General features: G+C 41.5%; 1 protein-coding gene and 2 long non-coding RNA genes across 9 annotated transcripts in view; 2 read left to right on the forward strand and 1 right to left on the reverse strand.

Moving 5' to 3' along the window:
- The window catches only part of AGAP2 (ArfGAP with GTPase domain, ankyrin repeat and PH domain 2), a 183,729-nt gene that overhangs the window by 45,273 nt on the left and 115,822 nt on the right, over positions 1-22,634 (reverse strand). For all 3 annotated transcript variants that reach the window (XM_034412193.3, XM_034412192.3, XM_034412191.3), the window contains exon 2: positions 1,411-1,469. In XM_034412193.3, the coding sequence (XP_034268084.2) occupies positions 1,411-1,469 (59 nt within the window). The remainder of the gene's footprint in view (positions 1-1,410; positions 1,470-22,634) is intronic.
- On the forward strand, positions 3,319-3,961 carry LOC148115333 (uncharacterized). Its single transcript, XR_009621772.2, has 2 exons — positions 3,319-3,375; positions 3,646-3,961. It is a non-coding gene; the product is annotated as an uncharacterized LOC148115333 (long non-coding RNA).
- On the forward strand, positions 13,658-18,303 carry LOC117662677 (uncharacterized). 5 transcript variants are annotated; one of them, XR_015732421.1, is made up of 6 exons: positions 13,658-14,133; positions 14,414-14,478; positions 14,857-14,933; positions 15,080-15,298; positions 15,409-15,545; positions 16,966-18,303. It is a non-coding gene; the product is annotated as an uncharacterized LOC117662677 (long non-coding RNA). The 5 variants fall into 5 exon arrangements; XR_015732423.1 differs by having other exon boundaries at positions 15,083-15,298; XR_015732424.1 differs by lacking the exon at positions 16,966-18,303 and adding an exon at positions 16,654-16,709 and having other exon boundaries at positions 15,083-15,298.

A 22,634-nucleotide genomic window follows, 5' to 3' on the forward strand; every position in this document is an offset into this window, starting at 1 on the left:
GTCTGCAGTTCTCAAGAGTGATAATTCCCCTTATGATAGGATCCCCTGAAGAGGAGAGGCATTTTTTTTATTCTGGTCAGTGTTGTTGTTAGATTAGATATTTTTTAATTCTGCCTTTATTATTTTTATAAATAACTCAAGGTGGTGAATGTATCTCATACTCTTTCCTCTTCCTATTTTCCCCACAACAACAACCTTTTGAGGTGAGATAAGTGCAGAGAGAGTGACTGGCACAAATTCACCCAGCCAGCATTCACGTTAAGGCAGGATTAAAAATCAAAAGTTTTCTGGTTTCTATCCTGATGCCTAAACCACTACACCAAACTGGCTGTTACTTGTTATTGATATTCACAATATTTCCATTCCCATATGCATTGTAAAGCATATTTTAATAAGCTGTGGGAACCAAGGATATTTGTGGAAAACTGTTGGAAGCCTAAGTATCAATCTTAGTGATAAGCAGCAGACCAGGGAACAGAAAGGTGAAGATGAAAAAATGCTTGCTACTCACTCACCTGCCCCCTCATTCCATCACTCTTTTCTGAGGTCAAACCAGCTCCAAAAGTACTATCATGTATCAATTACTTCAGACTTAATTACAGGTAGTCCTCAACTTACGACCACGATTGAGCTCAAATTTTCCATTGCTAAGCAAGACAGTTATTAAGTGAGTTATTTTACGACTTTCCTTGTCACAGTTGTTAAGTGAATCACTGCAGTTGTTAAGTTAGTAACATGGTTGTTAAGTGAATCTGGCTTCCCCATTAACTTTGCTTGTCAGAAGTTCACAAAAGGCGACCTTGGGATACTGCAACCATCATAAAAAATACATGCCAGTTGCCAAGTGTCCAAATTTTCATCATGTGACCATGGAGATGCTGCAAGTCATGTGAAAAATAGTCAAAGGTCATTTTTTTCAGTGCTGCTATATATAATTTTGAACAGTCACTAAACGAATGGTGTGAGCTGAGGACAACCTGTATTAACATCAGTGTTAGAACAGCATTTATGTAACGTTAAGAGAACCTGCATGCTAGACAGATAGATGATAGATAAAGATAGATGATAGTTAGAGACAGAGTTGGATAGATGATCGAGAGATACAGATAATGTTTTGTGTCACTTCCTTAGCCAAGTTTGGAGAATCTGTAGCTCACTAGATGCTTGTTGAAATACAACTCCCAGCAGTCCTCACTATTGCCCTTGTTGGCTAGGTCTTCTGGAAGTTGTAGGTCAAACTTCCAAAAGAGTCACAGAGTCCTATCTGTGAATTAGCTCCATCAAGTTGACTGGTCATTTACAAAAACCTCAGAGGACAGATTCTTGTCCTGAAGAGCTGCAGTTTAAGGAATAAACATGTGGCGCCATGAGTCAGATAGAAAACTAGGAGAAAAAGGAGAACAAACTTACCAAGCGTAGCTCAGGGATAGAGCGGCTAAGAGTCCATTCTTGGCTATTTGCCACAGCCTCTAAAAGGAAAAAAGGAAAGGAAAAAAGAGATATACATTAATAATAAATAGTTAAGTATAATTCTACAGTTCCTGCAACAGCTGTGTGAGGCAGCTGTGGCTGTTCCCACACTGCAGGTAGAAGACGCTTCAGTGTTTGTCAGCACTCACACAGCAAGATCCCAATCACCGTAACACACAATTTTAATTTGAACTATGCTGGCTCGCAGTTCAGACTTGGGACACTACGTTCCCATCAACACCCACCCAACAAGACAGGCCATTCCCTCTTGATCTCCACACAGAGTCAAATAACATCTTTACGAGATCCTCATTTTCAGCCCCCTTAGCAGAAAAGGAAATTCAGGACCAAATACTTGATTGTGGGCTCAGTGTGATGGCAGGAATGCTAAAGAGAAACACAGCAATGGGGTCCTTCTCCTCATGTCCCATCAGCTGCTCTGCAAGGACAACTCATTCAACCCTTCAGCTCTCCCATGCACAACAGTCGGTTCTTTGTGCTACTTTCAGCCGGCCAGAAAGAACAGGAAAGGCAGCTGCGACTGGGTGTGCAACCCCCTTCCAGTGTTTTTGGGACAAGTGTCAGAGAAAAAGGATGCACTCAACAGGGCAGAAAGTGTCCTCTCAAGAAGAGGTTTGAGTGCCAGGGAATGCACAAAGTGAAACTACAGGCAGGTGTTTGTGTCAATACCTTGGAAAAGCTGCTGAGAAACAAGGCTGGGTAATTACTTCATTGTTGGTGGCCAAGGTTTAGCTTTACCAATTTCCAAAGCATTCAGTTACTTGGGGGTGGAAGGAAAGATCTTTGCCAATTCTGACATTTATGCGGAGCAAGAGATGGTATGAGGAGAGATAAAGAGACAATAGATATATAAGCAAATCAAAGAGAAACGTTGTCATGCATAGAAGGGGGAACAAATCGGATAAATGTCTAAAATTAAGTAGATCATAGTACTACATTTGTGTCCCTTAAATTGTTTAAGCTTGAAGAGGAAGTCTCTGAGCATACATAAAATATTTTTCCTCACTAAAACAAATCTGCAGAAGGATTAGAAGTCAGACAAAATAGGCTCCCAAACAGAATTTTCTTCTTCCAATATCACTCTTTTTAGAAATTACTAACAGAATGAAGAAAAAAAAAAGCATGCAGACATTGGTCTGCCTATCAGCACCGAACATGTAGATTTATGTTTTCTTGTCTGTCAAGGTAAGCAATTTGATTCAGATAATTCAGACGTCAAATCCTATTAGCTATAGCCAACGTGGCTAATTGTAAAAGATGTAGAAATGATAGCGTTTAGAACATCTGGAGGGCAGCAGACGTTAGAGATTTAAAATACACGAACCAATGAGCAAAATTCCATCATGTAACCATGGATGCTTGCGTGCATCCATGCTCTTTTCCAGACTCATTGAAACATTTGTGCAACATGGCTCTGCTATTTGCATATTCCTGTAAGATGCCCAGCAATGGAAGTAGACCAGCCTCACCCGGCCACCTGCAGAGTTCTCTGTATGCAAAATACACTTTGAAGAGTCTACTGCAGCCACTGAGGTCATTGAAGTTCACTTCCCAGACATTTTAAAAACCAATTATCATTCTTGCCATCATTCTGTCAGTTGTAGTTATGTGCACTCTGGGCTAAGTGGTCATTTGTATTTATTTTCAGACCGCGCTGTCCTTATTTCTAAACATTAATGTGCCAAGATTTTGAGCATGCTTGGAATTGAGAAGACCACTAGCCTGAAAAATAAGCACACTGGACAATATATTGGTAATTGAAGTGTGGTGGCGCAGTGGTTAGAATGCAGTACTGCAGGCTAATTCTGCTGACTTCCAGCTGCCGGCAGTTCGGCAGTTTGATTTTGACCACTCAAGGTTGACTCAGCCTTCTCTCCTTTCAAGGTTGGTAAAATGAGGACCCAGATTGTTGTTGGGGACAATAGTCTGACTCTGTAAACTGCTTAGAGAGGGCTGTAAAGCACTGTGAAGTGGTATATAAGTCTAAGTACTATTGCTATTGTGTTGGAGAAATGGGAACAGCAGACCCGGACTGTGATCTATGTTTGTCCAAGGGTTCTATGTGAATTCTCATGAGAACGTACTGAATGCCTAAATTACAAAAGGAAAAAGTGTGATTGGCACCAAGTTGACTTGCAATCACATCCATCCTAGCTGGCAAGAACTAACTTCAATATGAGACCTGAAACAGGAGAAGTTCAAAGCAGGCCTGACCAGAAAGCAGTTGAGCTGTCAAGCAAAGGAAATCTCTTACTTGAACATAGCACTATAAACCCAAATACATGGAATGTACATCCAATACTTTCCAAATTCCTGAGGTAATCTAGTGGGTTTGGATTAAAACTAAGACAAGTATGAGTTCACTGAACGGCTTGAATAAAAACTGAGACCTTATTCCAGCCCTGTCCGCCTTGTACAAAATATTGCTTCTAACGAGTTATTTCTGGCATTAAAATAGTTGGCTATTGTCTGTGGTCTCCTGTGAAGATGGGTTTGGTTACCGTTATATTGGACATGTGAATGTTTATGAGGGACCTACATTGACAAACCAACAACCTTAAAACCAGGATTCTGAGGGATACTTTCTGTGGGGGGACGACGACGACGTGGAAAGTTGCTATGGTAATAGAAATGACTACAAGCCAGTGCACATTCAAAACATTACCGCTTGTAGGGAATATTAGAACAATTTGTAATATATGAACTGATTATTCCCTTTTAAAACCAGTATGTCCTTACATACTGGGGTGGAGAAAGTAGGGAAAGCTTTCTTCTCCTTCAGTTTCTCTATATTTGAATCCTGGTTTTTAAGGTTCTCTGACTGAACTGCCCTTACCTTGTGCATCTGAGCATCAAGGTAAATGCAGACGGCCATACACAAAAACACAGCTAAAGCCTTTTCTTGCTCTCCCTGTGTGTTAACTTGAAACTGTTGCTTAGCAACAGCTCCCTGCATATCACCAAGGTAACCAAAGAGAAAAGGGGACAAGGAGTGCAGACCCTGCTGGTCTTTTGCTACAGAACCCCAAAGGGCATCACTTACTACTTATTCAGAAGCAATGTAACCCCCTCCAAATTTGACCTGTCTACTTAACACCCACTAGCAGGTCAAGTGTCCCTTTTTAACACCAATACCAACAACAAAAGTGCCTTTTTCTTTTACTAGCTTATTGACCCACCAAATTATTTGGCGGGCCCAGTAAAAGGAGAGTCCAATTAGGTTGTGTACCGTTGATTTTGGCTGATCAACAGAAAGCTAAGGAGGGCTGACTCTGGTTAGTACCTGGATGGGGCCATCCAGGGCTGTGAGCTAAAGTTAGAAGTCCGAACAACACCCTGAAATAAGGCAACTGCAAACTGCTTCCCATGTTTACCAAGGAAACTGCATGTATGTAGCTCAACAAGAGTCAAGCTTGACTCCAAAATGACTTGACTTTGAAAAAGGATATAATAGAATGTAATTTTGCACTCGAGTTGAAGCCTCTCGCTCCTTCCGAATATGATGATAACACATATCCACACCCTTCCTTAATGTAACTTTCCTACACTTGATTGTGGATTTGTACTTTCATTATTCCTAGCCATCAGTACCATTGATCTTACTGGCTACAGTTTATGAGAGGCTAATACCTCTTGGTGCCCACAAGTTTGGAGAAAGCTGAATGTATACAGGTACTGACTGATGACAGCTTATTCTTGATCATAATTGTTTATCTTCTGGCAGCCATACCCTCCCATTTTTTGACTAGTAAAGATTTCAGCTCTACCAGCCATGTTGCTTTTCCTCTGAAAGCAAACAGTGCAATTTGGTAATCCCAATTTTAAAGCCTTGGTAGCCTTCCATTTTTAATGTTGCTTCATTTTGTTAAAATTCCTTTTTATTGAAAGTTTTACAAACTAATAAAGAGTAAAAGCAGCAAAGAAAGAAAGGAAAGGAAGGAAGGAAGGAAGAACTGCAGAAAGAAAGAATAAAAAGAAACAGAAAAAAGCTTCTGATTTCCTTTGCAGCAAATAGAAGTGCAATTACAAAATTATCTCTTATTCTATGACAGGGGTCGGCAACCTTAAACACTCAAAGAGCCACAAAGGTCCTAACCGGAAGCCCCCGTTCAATTCTGGAGCCAACCGGAAGTCCGGTTCCCCCATCATAGTCTCCTCCTAGTGCAGCATCCTTTTTCCTCTGCTGACCAGAAGTCCGGTTTCCCCACCGTAGAGACTCCACCTAGCGTGGCATCCTTTTTCCTCTACCTGTCCTAATCGAAACCCCTATCAATTGTGGAGCTGACCAGCAACAGGGAGCCGCAGCAGAGGGATGAAAGAGCCACATGAGGCTCCAGAGCCGCGGGTTGCTCTATGATTACAAAAGAGAATTCACTCTATTATCCAGATTTTTTCTAACCATCAAACCCCAAAATCATACATGCATTTTTCCCTTGTTTTACCCTAAAAGTCTATAAGGGCTTTCCAGTCAGCCATAAACATAGTCATTGTTTCCCCGCCCCCCTCTAATCAAAGAGGTTAATTTAGGCATCTCCACATGTTCTATCATTTTTTTAATGTTGCTTTAAGCCAGTAAATTTCATTTGCATAATTCTTATTTGGTTTAAATACTTTAAAATACCCTGTTCCTCCATTAAATCCATTTCATCTTACTATACAAAAAACTATCACTCAGGCTGAATATAGTTATTCTGTTGATGGGGCTGAGAGATAGATGAGAAATTGTGATTGAAGCTCCTGGTAGCAATGTAGCAACATTAAGTGTGTGTATAAAGAAAGCATCATCCACTGTCACAGCTGCCCTAAAGTCCATATATAATTCTCTTACAAAGGAAAGTTCCTACTCAATCATGGGTCTCTCTTTGGAGGGACTACCAGGGGCTGACATTGTTCTTTCAGATTATGAGGTAAGTGAAGAGCAGGCAGAGTGGACAGGGAGGCTGGCAGCTTTCTCCATCCAACACTCCTCTCAAAGTTGCAATATTCTCTCTTTTGGGGATGCCATGTCAAAACCTGAACTCAAATGGGCAAAAAGGTAGGCTGTGATGGGGACAACTCACATGGCCACCCTCCTCCTCTCTCTCACCCTTTGTTTCTTCCTTTTTTGGCTGTGAAAGGAATATTGCTCAGTAGGCTTGTGCAAAGCTGGAATGCTGTTTATAATTTTAGATCACCATGACAATAAATTTCTATGCAAATCCATGCTTAGTTCCCTGTATTTTCCAATCCAGGGCACCTCAAATGGCATTTCCACTAGTATGAACAGGAATAATTAAATGGAAGAGAAGTTAGTGGATGTTCTATATAGCTATGCCCTAGCCGCACAACGGGGTAAGCTCCCGTTCCTGCTCAAGCTCCTGCCCGTTCGAAAGCATGAAAATGTGAGTAGATTGCTCGGTGGGAAAGTAACAATGTTCCATGCACCTTTGGCGTATAGCAGGGATGTCAAACGTGATTTCTTCAAGGGCTGGTTCAGCATTATAGTTCTCCGTGGGCTGGTGGAGGGGGACGGACCAGTGGTGGGTTCCTCCCGGTTCGGTCCGGTTCGGCTGAGCCGGTAGCGGTGACGATATGATGTCACCGAACCAGTTCTCCCCCCCGCCCTCCCACCCCCCCACCCACGTTATTCTTACCTTTTATTTGGTCCCACCCCCAATCTATTGCTGCCTCCTGAGTCCCAGCTAATGACTAGAGGGAAAAAAACTGTTTAAACTCTTGCCGCGGGGCTTCAAAGGGCCGTCCTACAGCTGATCAGTGTTAAAAGCAAACAAATGAGTCGGGTCATAAGTGCGAGGACTGGTCGTAAGTGCGAGGACCTTCCAGAAATGACTAACCAGTTAGCCACGCCCACCTAGTCACATGACCTCCAAGCCACACCCACAAAATAAGCCACGCCCACAGAACCGGTAGTAAAAAAATTTAGAACCACCCCTGGGACGGACACAGGATGGACACCTCCTGCAGCACCCTGCCGGCCAAAACAGGCCATGTGGGGGGGCACACACCACTAGTGGATTTCAATTTTGGCTGCTACCGGTTCGCTTGCGGGCATGCGCGCGCCTGCACAAAGACGTCCAGGCGGTGGGTGGAGCCTCCTGCCACCGCCACTATCGGTTCGCCTGATCCAGGGCGAATCGGTAGCAACCCACCACTGGCACACACGGCCTGTTTTAGCCGGCAGAGGCACCATGGGCTGGTTCTTTCATATTTCCAGGCCGGCCCTGTGGGACCTGCCATATAGCCATGCTGGCCACATGAAAATGTCTTTAGACGCTGGCTCCCTCGACTAAGAAATGGAGATGAGCACCTTAGAGTCAGACACAACTGGACAGGGAAACCTTTACCTTTAACCTTTGTAGGGTTCAGTTCTTCTCTGTGCAAGGATACATCTCTACTCTTTCACTTATATGGAGGTCCAAGGGCTACGACTCATATCAGGACACAGTCCAGAGTTCATTTCTATTTAGTTTTTTGGAGAGCCTTTTTCCCATTTTCCTTCCAAGTTTTGAGGCACCCACAGGGGTTTCAAAAGCCTTTTAGGGTGTCCAACCTTAGCAACTTTAAGACTTGTGGACTTCAACTCCCAGAATTCCCAAGCCAGCCATGCTTCTTTACCTCTCTTAGTGCTGATTAGATGTCCCACACGATTTCTTTAGAAGTTTCTTTTCAAACGAACAAGTATTATATTGACACTGCAGGGCAAAGCACTATCTTCTTGCCTCTTATTTAACTCAGTAATGATTTGGGATCCCACAAAGGCCCCACTGGGTTGGGAAAGAATATGGGTGGGGGGGTTGTTCATCTTCTGGTAAATGTACAGGTAATCCTTGACTTACAACCATTCATATAGTGACGATTCGAAGTTACAATGGCACTGAAAACAGTGACATATGACTTTTTTCACATTTATGACTGTTGCAGCATTCCCATGGTCACGTGATCAATATTCTGATGCTTGGCAACTGGCTCATGCTGATGACAGATGCAGTGCCCTGGGGTCATATAATCACCTTTTGGGACCTTCTGATAAGCAAAGTCAATGGGGAATCAGATTCAATTAACAGCTGTGTTACTAATTTAACAGCTGCAGTGATTCATTTATCTATGGCAAGAAAGGTTGTAAAATGGGGCAAAACTAACTTAACTGTCCTGGTTAGCAACATAAATTTTGGGCTCAATTATGGTAATAAGTCAGGGACTACCTGTATTGTTGTAACCATGGCGATTTTGTTGAGAAGAGACAATTTTCTCGTAACAGCCACTTGGGGAATATGCTCAATACATGCTCTCTAAATTCCAATGAACTTGTCTACATCATCTCACTCAAGTAATGTTCACAAAAAATAAGTCTGTAATGAGCCTACTCCCTGCCATAGTATCTTGTTGGTTCTATGTGGGCAAAGCCCATCGAGGATTTGAGGGTTAGACCTGGAGGCGAACCCAGTGAAAAGTACCAGGTGACCCACCAAAACAGATATCACAAAGCTGTGCAGGAGATAGGTGGAAGATCAAAAATGTCCCTGCCAGATGGTCATCAGATAGATACTGCTTATTCCTCTGAATGAGAGAGGTGGAAAATTGCCAGTAAGCACATTTTAGATAGGAGAAGGCCTAGTATTTAGCAATTGAGAAGAATATTTGTGTGTGTAATAGGCTCATATCGTAACTGCCAAAGATATGTCTACTTCAAGTTGTTCTGAGGTTAGACTTAGTGAACAAAAATGCTTATTTTGCATTTTGGCATCAGGATATCAGCTGAGACAGGGAACTACCCCCAAATGAATGCAAAATCATCAGTAAAGCCACAAAAGCGAAGCTGCTTAACTGCTCTGACAAGGCTTGTCTGAAATAGCTTCTTACTGTACTGCCTTTTCAGTGAATTTTTAAAAGGGCAGAAAACAGGGCGGCGTTGACTCTTTTAATCAGTCTTACATCTATCCTGACTATACCCAAAACTGTTTTTGTTTACAGATACCCACTCTCTTTGCTTATACATCCTTTGGCCTCAGAATTCCTCTTGGGCCTGATTTTCATTGACAAATATCCTCTGGTGTGAAAGAAGTAGAAATACCCCAAGACTTTACGCTCTCTGAGGTGTAATCTCCAAATGACACTCCCAGACGTGGGGAAAGTGCCAACTGTTCGGAGATAATTGGCAATTGCAACTCATTAATGCATCCCCACAGGACTGGAGATGGGGATTAATACTGTCAGACTGATGTTGAGACCCATATTTAGAGAGCATTCTTTCTCCTTGCTCCCATTCTCTAATCACCCACCCTCCAAGCAAGTGAAGAGCAAGGGGCAGCACCAGCTGTCTCCCTCCAAACTATGGATTAGGCCCAGAGGAACAAGACAAGCAAGTGAGCAATTCAGATCCAGCACTATTGGTATGACTGAGAGGAGGTGTAAGGTGTTATCTTATCCAGGAAACTTTCCTTTTGCAAAGCGGAAACACAAAAACTGGGCCCGCTGCCTCAAAATCCTGCCAGTCAAGGCAAACAGCATAACCTTGCCTTATAGCAGGGCTATTAGATCTGTGCTGCAGAAATACAGACACTCACTAAATGGCAGCAACGCACTGCTATAAAACTCAAATTCTGGGCATCTGGCAGTCATCCATAGTTTTGCAGCTCAGTTTTGGCAGCTCGGCTTCAGGGCTGGGTTGGTACCAGTTTGATGGGGATGTAGCACTTCTATCTCTGCTTACACTTTGGGGAAATCTCATGCAAGGGCTTTCTTTTTTTTAATCGAGAAAAACAAATCAACTACCACTGAGCCATTCGATACATTATGGTCTTGATTTTAGCTGCCAGTTTAGTGCCCCCCTCCCCATTTGTTAATCACACACTTTAAACCAACAGGCAGGCATCTAAACAAAGGAATGAGAGAGGACCCTTTTGTGGTGGGGGAAATCTCGAGAACAAGCCTGAAACAATTTCAAATCAGTGGTCATATGAATCTCACTAATAAAACAGCGGCAGGTGAACACCCCCCTATGCAAGTCTTCAATCTATTGCCATTAGGGGACTAATTATCCTCTTATTTACTCTTGAGTTCTTACTAGCCAATAGGAATGAAGTAGCTAGTTTCTAGTCCATCTTTCCCGGATTAGTGGCAGTTCCCGTACATTAAACAGCTTAAACAGAGCTATAAAACATACTGAATCATCCAAGTCTTGGCAATGTGTGTATGAATTGAAGAAGATGGCTGCCTAGTCAACCACTTGGTAGCTTTGCCTGCAGTGCATAGCATGTCACAGCCTTTCAGTGCAGTCAGCCCCATGTTATCAAGAAAGCAATAGGTTATCATTGCTACATTTTATGTCAGCAGATTCAACAAGTCAATCATTAAAACATCAAGAAATATTTTATCTGTTGTGAAAATCAAGTTCCCAGATCAGTCGACACACAAATTGTAGCATGATAGGAGAGGGGTGTATGATATAAGGCAGTTCCATTTCCAAAACTTCCTTTAATAATCTGTAGCCAGAATTTGCTGTGAAACAGTGTCACAGACAAAGTAATGTATTATTTATTTATTCGTCGCTCAGTTTATATACAATGCTTTGCTTTTATTTTATTTTTTTGCTTCAAAAAAAAAAGTTAATTACCATTTAAAAAAAAAGAAGCTTAGACCCAAAGGAGATCAATGTTTTTAAGTTCTTTTCTTCTGAGTTCTTTACTTACTAAAAGGTCCACTTATCCTCTTGCTTTTAATTAAATCTGTAGTATTCAACGCATGATGCACCTGCTTAGTCTTGGATTACAACTTCCAGCATCCTCAGGAAGCTTTGTCAATGATGAAGGATGCTGGGAGTTATAGTTCAATAACATCTGAAGTGCTATAATTTACTTATGTCTCATCTATTTTGGCTTAATGTGAAGTATGAATCCAACCCCCACTTTAACAGTCCCAAATCTCCAGAGCCCATGCTGAAAATATCAACTCCATTTGTTTATTTGTTTAACAATTTGGGCAGCCTGCCAACATCTACAGATTCCTGGGGCCAAAGTATTGAAAAAACCCAATTCTATTGGTAAACCCAAGATGGCTATCAATTCTGGTTTATTTATTTTTTATTTTTTAATTTCAAATTTATATACCGCGCCTTCTCCCGAGGGACTCAGGGCAGTGTACAGCCAGATAAAAACATACAATACAAACATTAAAAACAATTAAAAGAATATATATTAATTTGGCCCCAGTTTAAAATGACAAACCAATTAAAAATATTTAAAAATATGTTAAGCCTTGGTTAAAAGCAAGGTGGAGTTGGATTGTTTCAATGGCTTTGAGAAATGCCAGAAGAGAAGAAGCTGCATAGGCCAGTATATAAAGATAATGGTTCCCCCACACGAGTGCTAGTCGTTTCTGGCTCTAGGGGCAGTGCTCATCTCCATTTCTAAGCCGAGGAGCCAGCGCTGTTCGAAGATGTTTCCGTGGTCATGTGGCCGGCATGACTAAACACTAAAGGTGCACGGAGCGCTGTTACCTTCCCACCAAAGGTGATCCCTGCAATTGTGAAAAACGGTAACACAAGTCACTTTTTTCAGTGCAGTTGTAACTTCGAATTGTCACTAAGCAAACTGTTGCTAAGTCGAGGACTACCCGAATTTACTTTAGTTACTTGGGGGTTCAGTAAAGAATTGCTGAACTCATGCCAGGCCATGCCTCCAATGAAATCCCAATAGATCTTCTCAGTAAGATCTGCTGAGGACCCAAACACTTGTCATCTGTGGCCTCTGGCTCACAAAACACTCTGGGGAGCCAAGCACATTCCACAGCCCTTCCCATCGGCTTGATGTGCAGGTTTCAGTCGATTATGCAGGATGATTAGAGCTGACAGCTGCTAGTTGCCAGTTTGTAAAGGCTTAGAAGTATGATTGGGTGCCAGAGAACTCAAAACAAAGCGTATTTCTAATAGATTCTTCCCCTCCCCCTGCTTTTTCTTCCTAAGCTTGCTGCATACTGATTCTCTGGGGCCGATTCCTTTTTTTTTTTTTTTTAAGTTGTCAATCAGCGAGGATCAAAAAGAAAACTGAAGAAGTCATTTTACACCCTCATAATTCGTCCTGATGAACACATCTGCTCAGACAGAGGCTTATTGCTAGGGAGAAAATGGGGGTGGATGGGGGAGGGAAGAGAGCCATCAAAAGCAGTCTGGCACATGTGTCCAGGGAATATTATTTCTACCACTGATCTCGGTCTCCTGTTTCTTTACTCGGTCTATGTCCCTTTGTCTTGCAAAAAGCCATATGGTTGCCATAAAGCTAAGCATTAGCTGGAAAACAGGAGCAGTGGATGATAGAACCATCTCATGTTTAATATCTACCATCAGAATTCAGATACTGTACCCAGGCTTCTGTTTGAAGGAGGGAAGCCTATTGTCCCTATGTGGTTCCTAAGAGATAACAGCAGTGGGGAATAAGGAGATGAAATAGAAACAGAGGACATTCTATGGGGGTGGGTATTTGCCGGGTAATGCAAGCCAATATGAAAAATAAATAGCTATAATTCTACATGTACAGCCTGGAATTTGACCTAAGCTGAAGAGATTGATTGTGAAGAGTCAGAGAGATTGCTAAATAGAAAAATTTCATCAAGAAGAATTTCAATACTAAAAAAGGAAAAGAAAAAAAAAAATTCCACCAACCATTTTAAGCATGCATCTTTAAAAAAAGAAAAGAAAAGAAAACAACTACGCATGCCAGAAACATACCCATAAAATTGATGCACTCTTAATTGGGGGCAATAACTGGCTGCACTTGGCAATTTAATTCACCCCCAATAAAATATCACAAGTTTATTTCATCTTAGTGTGAAATGAAGTGGTTTTTTTTATTATTGAACTACAATAGTATTAACTAGGCGTATTCCATTTAATTTGCAAAATTACTCTTTTTAATAATCTGTTACGCTACTCCGAAAAATTGATGGGTTGATTTCCAACCCAAAAGAAAAGCAGAGAGATAAGAGTTTCCTAAAACCACATAATCCAGATGTCCAATCTCAAACCTTCTGTGATAAATTCTAATGAGTATCCTCTGGATTTTTGACAAATTTCAGATTAAGAGGTTCATGACTTCACAGTGATATAGGTTTATGATGTAACAATGAATCTGCTTACATCAGATAAAGTAGCTGAACCAGACAGAAGATTCTCAAAGCTGGTACAATTTCCTTGCTCTACTCCACTTTTTATTTGGATCCAATTAACTATAATTTTATGGAGCCTTATTTGGAACTAGGTTCCCACTGAACTCTGTCTATGTTCCACCAAAACCTTTGTCTGTAACCTTTAACTGGGCAAAATGGTGCATTATAGAGCAAAATATTTTCAACCAAGGTAGCTGAAATGGGGAAACTTACAGAATGCATCCAGAATCCATTACTCCCGTGGAATTGAAATTTGGCAAATTTTATCGAAACTTAATCGCATAAAAATCATTATAAAGTTTTTTATGACATAATACAGAATGTCATAAAACATTTCCTGTGATCAACTCCTGATGTTTGACTGTAGTATACAGTTTAACATAGGCTACTTTCAAGGCAGAGGCATCTCTTAATATTTCCTTAAAATTTTAAGAATTTTTCCAGTACCTTAGGAGCTTTGCCATTGTGGCATTGAGGAATCTGGTAAGGAAATATCTCTGAAACAATGACCCAACAGTATATTACTAAAAGCTCTCGTGTCTTTTTGTTTATGATTTTCAATTGTGTGAAATTATTGAACTAAGGTAACTCAACTGGGCTACCTTACAGAATGCTGGAACCCATGATTCCCGTGGGAATGAAATTTGGGGAAGTTGTGGCTGCTTCAGTGCTACCAGACCTTCCATTTACACTTACCAGAAACCCACTGATTATGTGGCACAAGGAAGATGGGAGGTCATATCTCTGTCCTTTTTTCCTCTAGTTCCTATAACCAACTGGTAGGCAGCAAGTCCTGATAGATGAACAATTGGCTGTTTTGGAACTGAGGCTTGTCACTGCGTTTTTGTATTTACCAGATGAGCTCATATTTTTGGACTTTCAGATTTACGTAGCTTGCCAAGTTCTTATCAGTAACTGATACTGCGCATGTCTACATTCCTTCACTTTTCTTCTAACTTTCTTTGTTCTCCTGCCAGGAGAGGTCCGGCCAGGAGAGGTGGCCGGCAGGAACATTGCCAAAATGTAACTAATTAGACTAGTGAGATGTTTTATTTTCTTTATAACAAATAAATGAGTTTTTTTTAGAAAACATATCTTCGGGTTTATTTTCTTAAGTATGCTTCAAGGGAAAAGTCTCGATCCATCTCTCTAAATCAAGGTGCGATTACCCAAAAGCAGAATGGGATTAATTGTCACCCTGACAAGGCTGAAATTTGAAATCTTTTAACAGTGGTGGGCAGCAAAGAAAGGACAAGGGAGTGACTTGGATGCCTGCTGATGAGGTAGGACTTACTGGGGGTGTCTGTAGTCAATGGATGAGCCCTCTTCCCCCTTGGAGGGAGGGGACCTTTTGGGATATGCTGGGATGGGGAGTGGGTATGCAGTTTTCCTTGTAGTCTTTGACTTCTTTTATTCCCTCTACCACCAGCAGACAGTTCCATGAGTCAGCTGTGGAAGAGGAGGAGAGGTTTCTGATGTTTCCTGCCAACTTGTCACAAGCAAAGTCAATGGGGAAGCTAGCAGGAAGTAAAAAATCACTTCTGCTCCCACTGGTGTGCCCAATCAGCTGGCAACAAGGCCCAACAGGTGAATGGCGATTGGCTGCTTTGTGAGGCTGGGCTGCCTGGGAAGCACCAGTGCTTAGCAGGTGAGCCCTCTTCCTCCCTGGAGGGAAATCATCCTTAAGGACATACCAGGATGGGGATAGGGACTGTAGTTTTCCTTGGCTGATGGCTCCCTTGTTCCCTTTCCCCTCAGCAAATTGGCAGGCAGTTCCATGGATCAGTTGAGGAGGAGAAGTGATTTCTGAGTTTCCCAGAAGCAATGTCAAATGGGGAAGCTGGCAAGAAGTTAGAAGTTGTTCCCATCCATGATGATTATATTTCTCTGATTAGGTATGGAAACATATTTGAAATGATGGCCTAATGGATCATAGGATGTCTAGTAAGTCCTATTTCTGTAGGAATAGACATAGGAATTGACTATCAGGGCTGTAATTTGATATACTAAAAACAGAACAGTCTAAATAAATATTCCTCCTGTAAATCTCTCTGGTATGGTTCTTGACTCAGATAGCAATAGCACTTAGATTTATATACTGCTTCACAGTGCTTTATAGCCCTCTCTAAGCGGTTTACAGAGTCAGCATATTGCCCCCAACAATCTGGGTCTTCATTTGACCCACCTCGGAAGGATGGAAGGCTGAGTCAATCCTGAGCCAGTGAGAATCAAACTATGGGCAGTCAGCAGAAGTAGCCTGCAGTACTGTACTATGTAGGTAGCTTGGCGCTTTCTTCTTCCAAAAAGGTTCCCCCCCCCCCCCAAATTCCCAGTTGAGGCCAGATTTTAGTATTCCAACTCCACTTTCCAGAGGTGAGGGAGCCAGGCAAGGCTATACAAATATTTGAAATACCAATAATATAAATTCAAATCTTAGCCTGCTTGTTGACATAGTTCTCCATCTGCAAAATGGAAATAAGGCACCCCAAACTGCAAGACCATTGTCAGTCTGATGAAAACGAAATTTAGATATTTAACTAGAGCCATACATGGGCTCACACATCATTCTAAACCAGGGGTGAAATCTACTTACCTTCCCTACCGGTTCGGAAGTGCACATGCCATGCGCACACGCTCGGTCTGCTCGCACACACACATACGTCACATGTGCGTATGGACCCTCTGTGCATGCGCAAACCCTTCTCTGCATGTGCAGAGAGTAAAAAACAGGTTACTTAAAACCAGGAAGTAATAACGACTGGGCAGGTGGGCAGAGCCTCATGCTGCCATCGCTACCAGTTCTCTGAACCACCCGCCGCCATCGCTACCGGTTCCGTTGAACCGGTCCAAACCGGTAGCATTTCACCCCTGCTCTAAACTGATATTTATTAACTTTCATTGCAATTAAGCTAGGATTTCCCTCATCACCATCTTAACCCATATGCATAAAAATACATTTCTAGATTCTTTAGTAAACCTGCCATTATTTTTTGGCTTTTTCAGACTCTCCTCTTATTTTTTCTGAACTTTAAGCAGGAAGTGAACTGTTAACAGGGTATGTATCTTTGTTTGATACAAATGGTTCTTACTACCGGTAATTTGGCAATACATCCAGAGGGAACACGATCAATTTCAACTATGTTGTGCTTTCCAAGGTACTGAAAAGACTGTTGTCAGTTTTTCAATACTACATGGGCCAGTCTTAGCAAGTTGTGAGGCACACTCCATACTTAAGGCTTTGTCTCTTATTCTTGCTAAAATGACTGGAAAGTACACAATCATACAGATTAAATCTTTTTGTTTTTGTTTTTGCAGATATTGTTTACATTGGAGTCTCCTGTTTGTACCTTATTTGCTTCTTCTGTCTAATTTTTGGTATTTGTTTCACAATCACTACTATCCTGTTACATTTGGACAGACTAAATGATGCTTGGATAACTCTGCTACACCCAGACAATATTTATATAGTATGACAGAGACAAGGCATCTGTTAAAAACACAGTATGGAAGATACCAAAATACAGTCCATGGGACTTTATTCATGTATGAAAGCTTGGTTTATGGATTGAGCACCCAATCAAAAATATCTTTGGGGGGGGGACATTTATAGAGACATAAAGAAAAGCACCTAATCTTATGCAACTGAACACCTCATTAGGCCAGGTCCTGTAAGCAGCTTCCTATCTGGTTGTCTGCAACATATGGGTTCTTAAAGTCAGTTGTTATTCTCTGCTTTAAATGGTCCATTGTACACATTTACTAGGGAACTTATTTCTGAACAAAGATCTTTAGAATTAGGCTGTGTTTTCATAATAGACTTTTTAATGATAGAGAATGTAAGTATGATTAACAAAACCATACCCTCCATCAAAAACAGCAGAGTAGAAGAGAGCTAGTACAGCACAATACCACTTTCCAAAATCTAAGACCCTGTCTTATATTTTTTTGAACCCTGAAATAAGCGCTTAGCCTTATTGCCATGCGCTCAAAAGCCCGATTGGGCTTATTATCAGGGGATGTCTTATTTTGGGGAAAACAGGGTACTCAAAAGAGATCTGTGTGGCCCCGAGTTAAACTGGAACCAGGAAGATCCAGGTTTGAGTCCACTCTCAGCCCTGGAAGGTCACTGAGACCACTCACCGTACCTCTGCCCATCCCAGTTTACACAATTATATTTTAGTGAAATATTGTGGTATGTGCTCCTTGAGTTCTTTGGGATTATAAATCCAATGAATCAATTAATCAGTAAAATGCCCCCTGAGTTTAAAGCAGAAGTAAGGGCCTCAGAAATCTCTGAAAATTGTTCTCAAATTGTTGTCAGCTTTGAAAGTCATATTAACACCGGAAACTTCCACGCTGCCACCTTCTTGCGCTTGGGAAAGTTGGAGGGGGGATTTGATAGAGCGATCTTTGTTAGACATAATAGCATTCTCCTTTTTGGTCAAGGTCATGGTGCTCCTGTATTGGAAGAGGAGTGGTTGCAGAGGTTTCTCAAGTTGGGACAGATGGTGATTGGGCCATGTGAGGGACTGATGGGTGCAAAGGCTGGCTATGGGGTTTTGATTTATTGAGGGAAAACCTGGAACTCTCAGATTTGGGTTTTACCAGATGTGCCAGTATACCTATTCCAATAAATGAAGATTTTGAGATGAAGATTGTCTTGGAGTTTTTAATTGGAGTTGGGTCATTCTGGAATGCTGACAATTGTAATTTTAAAGTGATGAGACTAACAGTATTTACTTTTAAATTAAATATATTTAAAATGAATATTTATGCTTTAAATATTCAAAATTGAACCCATTTTGAACCAATTTTAAAATTGAACCAATTAATTTCATTTCAGAATGCAGAGGGCTTGTTTTCAATCAAGAAAAAAAACTTGTACATTTCTGAGCTAAAATATGGTTTTATGTATAACACAAAGATATTTGAGGTTTTATATGTAATGCAGTGAGATATGCACATGTGACTAGGTCATATATTAAGCCATGGCATATTTAACATTTTGGTTTGCTGAATGCAACTTGCTGAATTTACATTATTCTAAACCAGTTGGACAATTGCTTAGTAAGCGCTTAGAAGCAGCACTTCTGGTGGTGGATCTAAATTACACTATGGTTGGGCTAGTGATGCAAAATAAATGAGGTTAGAATTGACAGATAGGTAAGGTTGGCATATTCTGTTCTTTTCTAGGATTTTCATTGCCCCACTCCCATGTTTTAATTTTTAAATGAACCATAATTTGGGGTTTATAGTATAATTTCCATACGTATCTCAACTTAAAATGGTAAGTTTTTCACCAAGTCTATTTAGAGGCATCCCTGGGGTCTGCATGCAGTGCTAGCACCTCAAATTGCCCATTTCTCTGCTATCAACTATGCTTTCCAAATGTTGGTTCTTACATCATGCTAATAATAAGTACAAATAAGCCACAAATAAGCAAACCAGCACGACAATCTTCTCAACAGGGTGTGCAACCTTCCCAAACCTAACTCCTGGTCACATCTGGGAGGAAAGAGAATAGGAACAGCAAGCAGAAGGAATTAGTGGTTATTTAATGATTCTCTGCCAGCAAAATAGTCCCTGAATTTGAAAAGTCCTTCACATAAAAGGAGCTATTTTGCTCATAGAAGGACCATCTGAACCAGGGGGTGTCAAACTTGATCGCGTTGAGGGTTGCTTTGGGATTTTGTTTGCCATTGGGGGGGCCAGGGGAGGCATGGCCTGGTCATCGCGACCGACTGGGTGGGCGTCGCCAGGCCAGGGGTGGCAGGGGCCGGTCCCTCGCTGTCTCCGGGACAACCTATGAGCCAATTCTGCGGTTTATCGCAGGCTGGATCTGGCCCGCAGGCTGCATGTTTGACACTCCTGATCTAAACCATTGTCTTCGACTTAAAAAGAAGCCTTTTCCATTTCAATAAACACAGTACATAACTCTGAAAAATATATACCAGATAGTCCTTGAGTTACTACCACAACTGAGCTCAAAATTTATGCTGCTAAGTGAAACACTTGCTAAGTGAGTTTGCCCCATTTTATGACTTTTCTTGCCACAGTTGTTAAGTGAATCATTACATTTGTTAAGTTAGCAACACGGTTGTTAAGTGAATCTGGTTTCCCCATTGACTTTGCTTGTCAGAAGGTCGCAAAAGCTGATCACATGACCCCTGGACACTGCAACCGTCATAAATCTGAACCAGTTGCCAAGCATCTGAATTTTGATCACGTGACCATGGGGATGCTGTAATGGTCGTAAGTGTGAAAAATTGTCATAAGTTACTTTTTTCAGTGCTGTTGTAACTTTGAACGGTCACTAAATGTCTGTTTTATAAATTGAGGACTACCTGTTTCACACTTCAGAAAGGATCCTTTTCTCTCAAATCTTTCAATACATGTACACATGCAAAATGAAATCTACACTTTCTCCAGTACTCCCCAAAGGATAGGATGACCCCCATAAGAACTCTGTCTCCTTCCCTACTGCCCTCATCATTTCATTGCAGGTTCCCCCTAAAATGTGATCTCCACCTATGTATTTCACTGTGATCTTCTCCCAACATCTGGCTGCCTCCAGCGCTTCAGGCTAGTTTCCAAACAGATTTAGAGACGTCGTAAATCTATCAGCTTCCATAAGGCTTTTAGCAAACATTGGTGGCATAGAGGTGACTTAGAAAAACTAACTTTCATTCATTTCATAAATGTTTCCCTGCTTGTAAAATGATCCTTATTCATCAGGAGTAATTATATTAGCTGTTTTCAAACAACTGTGAAAATTGGTAATTGAGGGAAATTTCCAGCAGGGTTTACAATGACCTTAGGAATAGCTTCTTGCAGGATATCCTGTTGGGGTGCTAACTGCACTAAAAATCTACGTATGGCAAATTCCACAGTAGCATCTGATGCTACAATCTTCCCTGCCTTTATATCCCAATATAAAAGGTTGACAGTTGTTTTGAATCAATGGTCGGGCTCTTGACTTTATATAAAAGACATATTGTTAGATTTTGAGAGCCGTGACAATTTTGCTAATCCCTGGAATTGGCGCAACCCTATTGTTGAAATGAAAAAAAAAAAAGTTTATTAACCTCTTTCAAAGGCCAAGTGAGTTTATTTTAGGGCTCAATTTGTAGGGAAAAAAAGATCCCCACAATTTTGCTGCCAAAATCGTTGTTTTATTGTGGAATTTTGACAGTGCAGGTGGGAGGAGGATCCCTATGAGCCACCAAAATAAAGCTGAGGCTCACACGAAACCCAAATGCCCTCAACAAATATCCTCTAATTAGCACACAAAAAAAGCAGTCTGGTGTCATCCCAATTTGAATACAGGTAGTCCTCGATTTACGGCCGCAATTGAGCCCAGAATTTCTGCTGTTAAGTGAGACATCCGTTAAGTGAGTTTTGCCCCATTTTATAACCTTTCTTGCCACCGTGGTTAAGTGCAGCTGGTAAGTTAATAACTCAGTTGTTAAGTGACCCCCAGGGGGAGGGCCTTCTCTGTGGGGGCACCTACCCTCTGGAAACAGTTGCCCCCAGAGATAAGGAGAATCCAAGACCTTAGTGCCTTCCGCCGTGCCCTTAAAACCCACTTTTTTCCAGCAAGCCGGGCTGGCTTAAGAAGAAATTTTAAATGTTTTAATTGGTTTGTATTTTTAATTTTGGGCCAAATTTATATATATTTTAATTGTTTTTTAATATTTGTATTTCATGTTTTTTAATTCTGGCTGTACACCGCCCTGAGTCCTCAGGGAGAAGGGCAGTATATAAATTTTAAATAAATAAATAAATAAATAAATAAATAAATAAATAAATAAATAAATAAATAAATAAATAAATAAATGCCCTCTCTAAGCGGTTTACAGAGCAGCATATTGCCCCCAACAATCTGGGTCCCCATTTTACCCACCTCGGGAGGATGGAAGGCTGAGTCAACCTTGAGCCGGTGGGACTTGAACTGCCAAACTGCTGGCAATTAGTAGTCAGCTGAAGTAGCCTGCAGTATTGCACTCTGACCACTGCGCCACCACAGCTCTAAAGGTTGCTCAACTATTCCAACCTTCCGAGAAGGTCCCCCTGGGAAGCGGCAGGTAGAGCTGAGAGAAGACAAATAGAGTGGTCGATTGTGGGCTAATGATGCCGGTGAACATCTCCTCACAAGGCAGCCTAGATCATGAGGCATGATCAAGGACTTTGCGTACACAGAAGAGCAGCTGTTTACCTCCTCTAAAAGGAGTGGAGGGAAGAGATCTTCAAAGGCACAATTGTGGGTGATGACGCTGGGTTCAGAACTGAAAAGTAACTGTCAGCTCCAAAGCTCTGAGTCACCCTCAAAGCAGCTCATTATAGTGTCAGGCCCTGCCAAACTCCATGGAAGCGAGGGCACCGGGAGGAACGGGTGGAGGGTGGAACTGCAATGGGGGTGATCCACCAGCATTGTTCATCCCCTGTCCGTCATTAGCTCCTGTTTTTTTTTTTTTTTAAAGGCTGCTAAGAGAATGGGGTGGGAACGCCTCTGAGTGGGAGTTTAAGCAGAGAAACGCCAAGCAGCCCCAAAACAGCACCTGGGTAGATGGGAGCAATTATGGAATCATCAAAAGAAGTTACTGTGACTGCAGATTCTGCTGCAGATTGACTTGGAGCAAGGAGCTCACTCCTCTTCCTGGCAGGGAAGTCGCCAGATACCATTTTGGGGCACTTCCATTCATCCGTTTTTCAAAAAGGACTTGGAAAATTAATCTGCGGTCACTTCAAAAGTGTTGAAGTGGTCAGAACAAAGAACAAAAATACTGTCCTACTCTGAGTTGCCATGGAGCCTGCAGGGAAAAAAAAATTCCCCTCACACAAAAGGAAAAATAAAATACTGCATCCCAAACCTGTCTTTACTTCATTTTGTCAGCGTTCTGAGTAACGCACCCATTGAAAGCAGAACTCAGAGGCAGGTAAATTCCTCAAAGAACATGTTTATTGGATACATCATATCGGCACAG

The sequence above is a fragment of the Pantherophis guttatus genome, chromosome 2 (assembly GCF_059756535.1).
Source record: "Pantherophis guttatus breed Tessera chromosome 2, ASM5975653v1, whole genome shotgun sequence".
In the NCBI taxonomy this organism is placed as follows: domain Eukaryota; kingdom Metazoa; phylum Chordata; class Lepidosauria; order Squamata; family Colubridae; genus Pantherophis; species Pantherophis guttatus.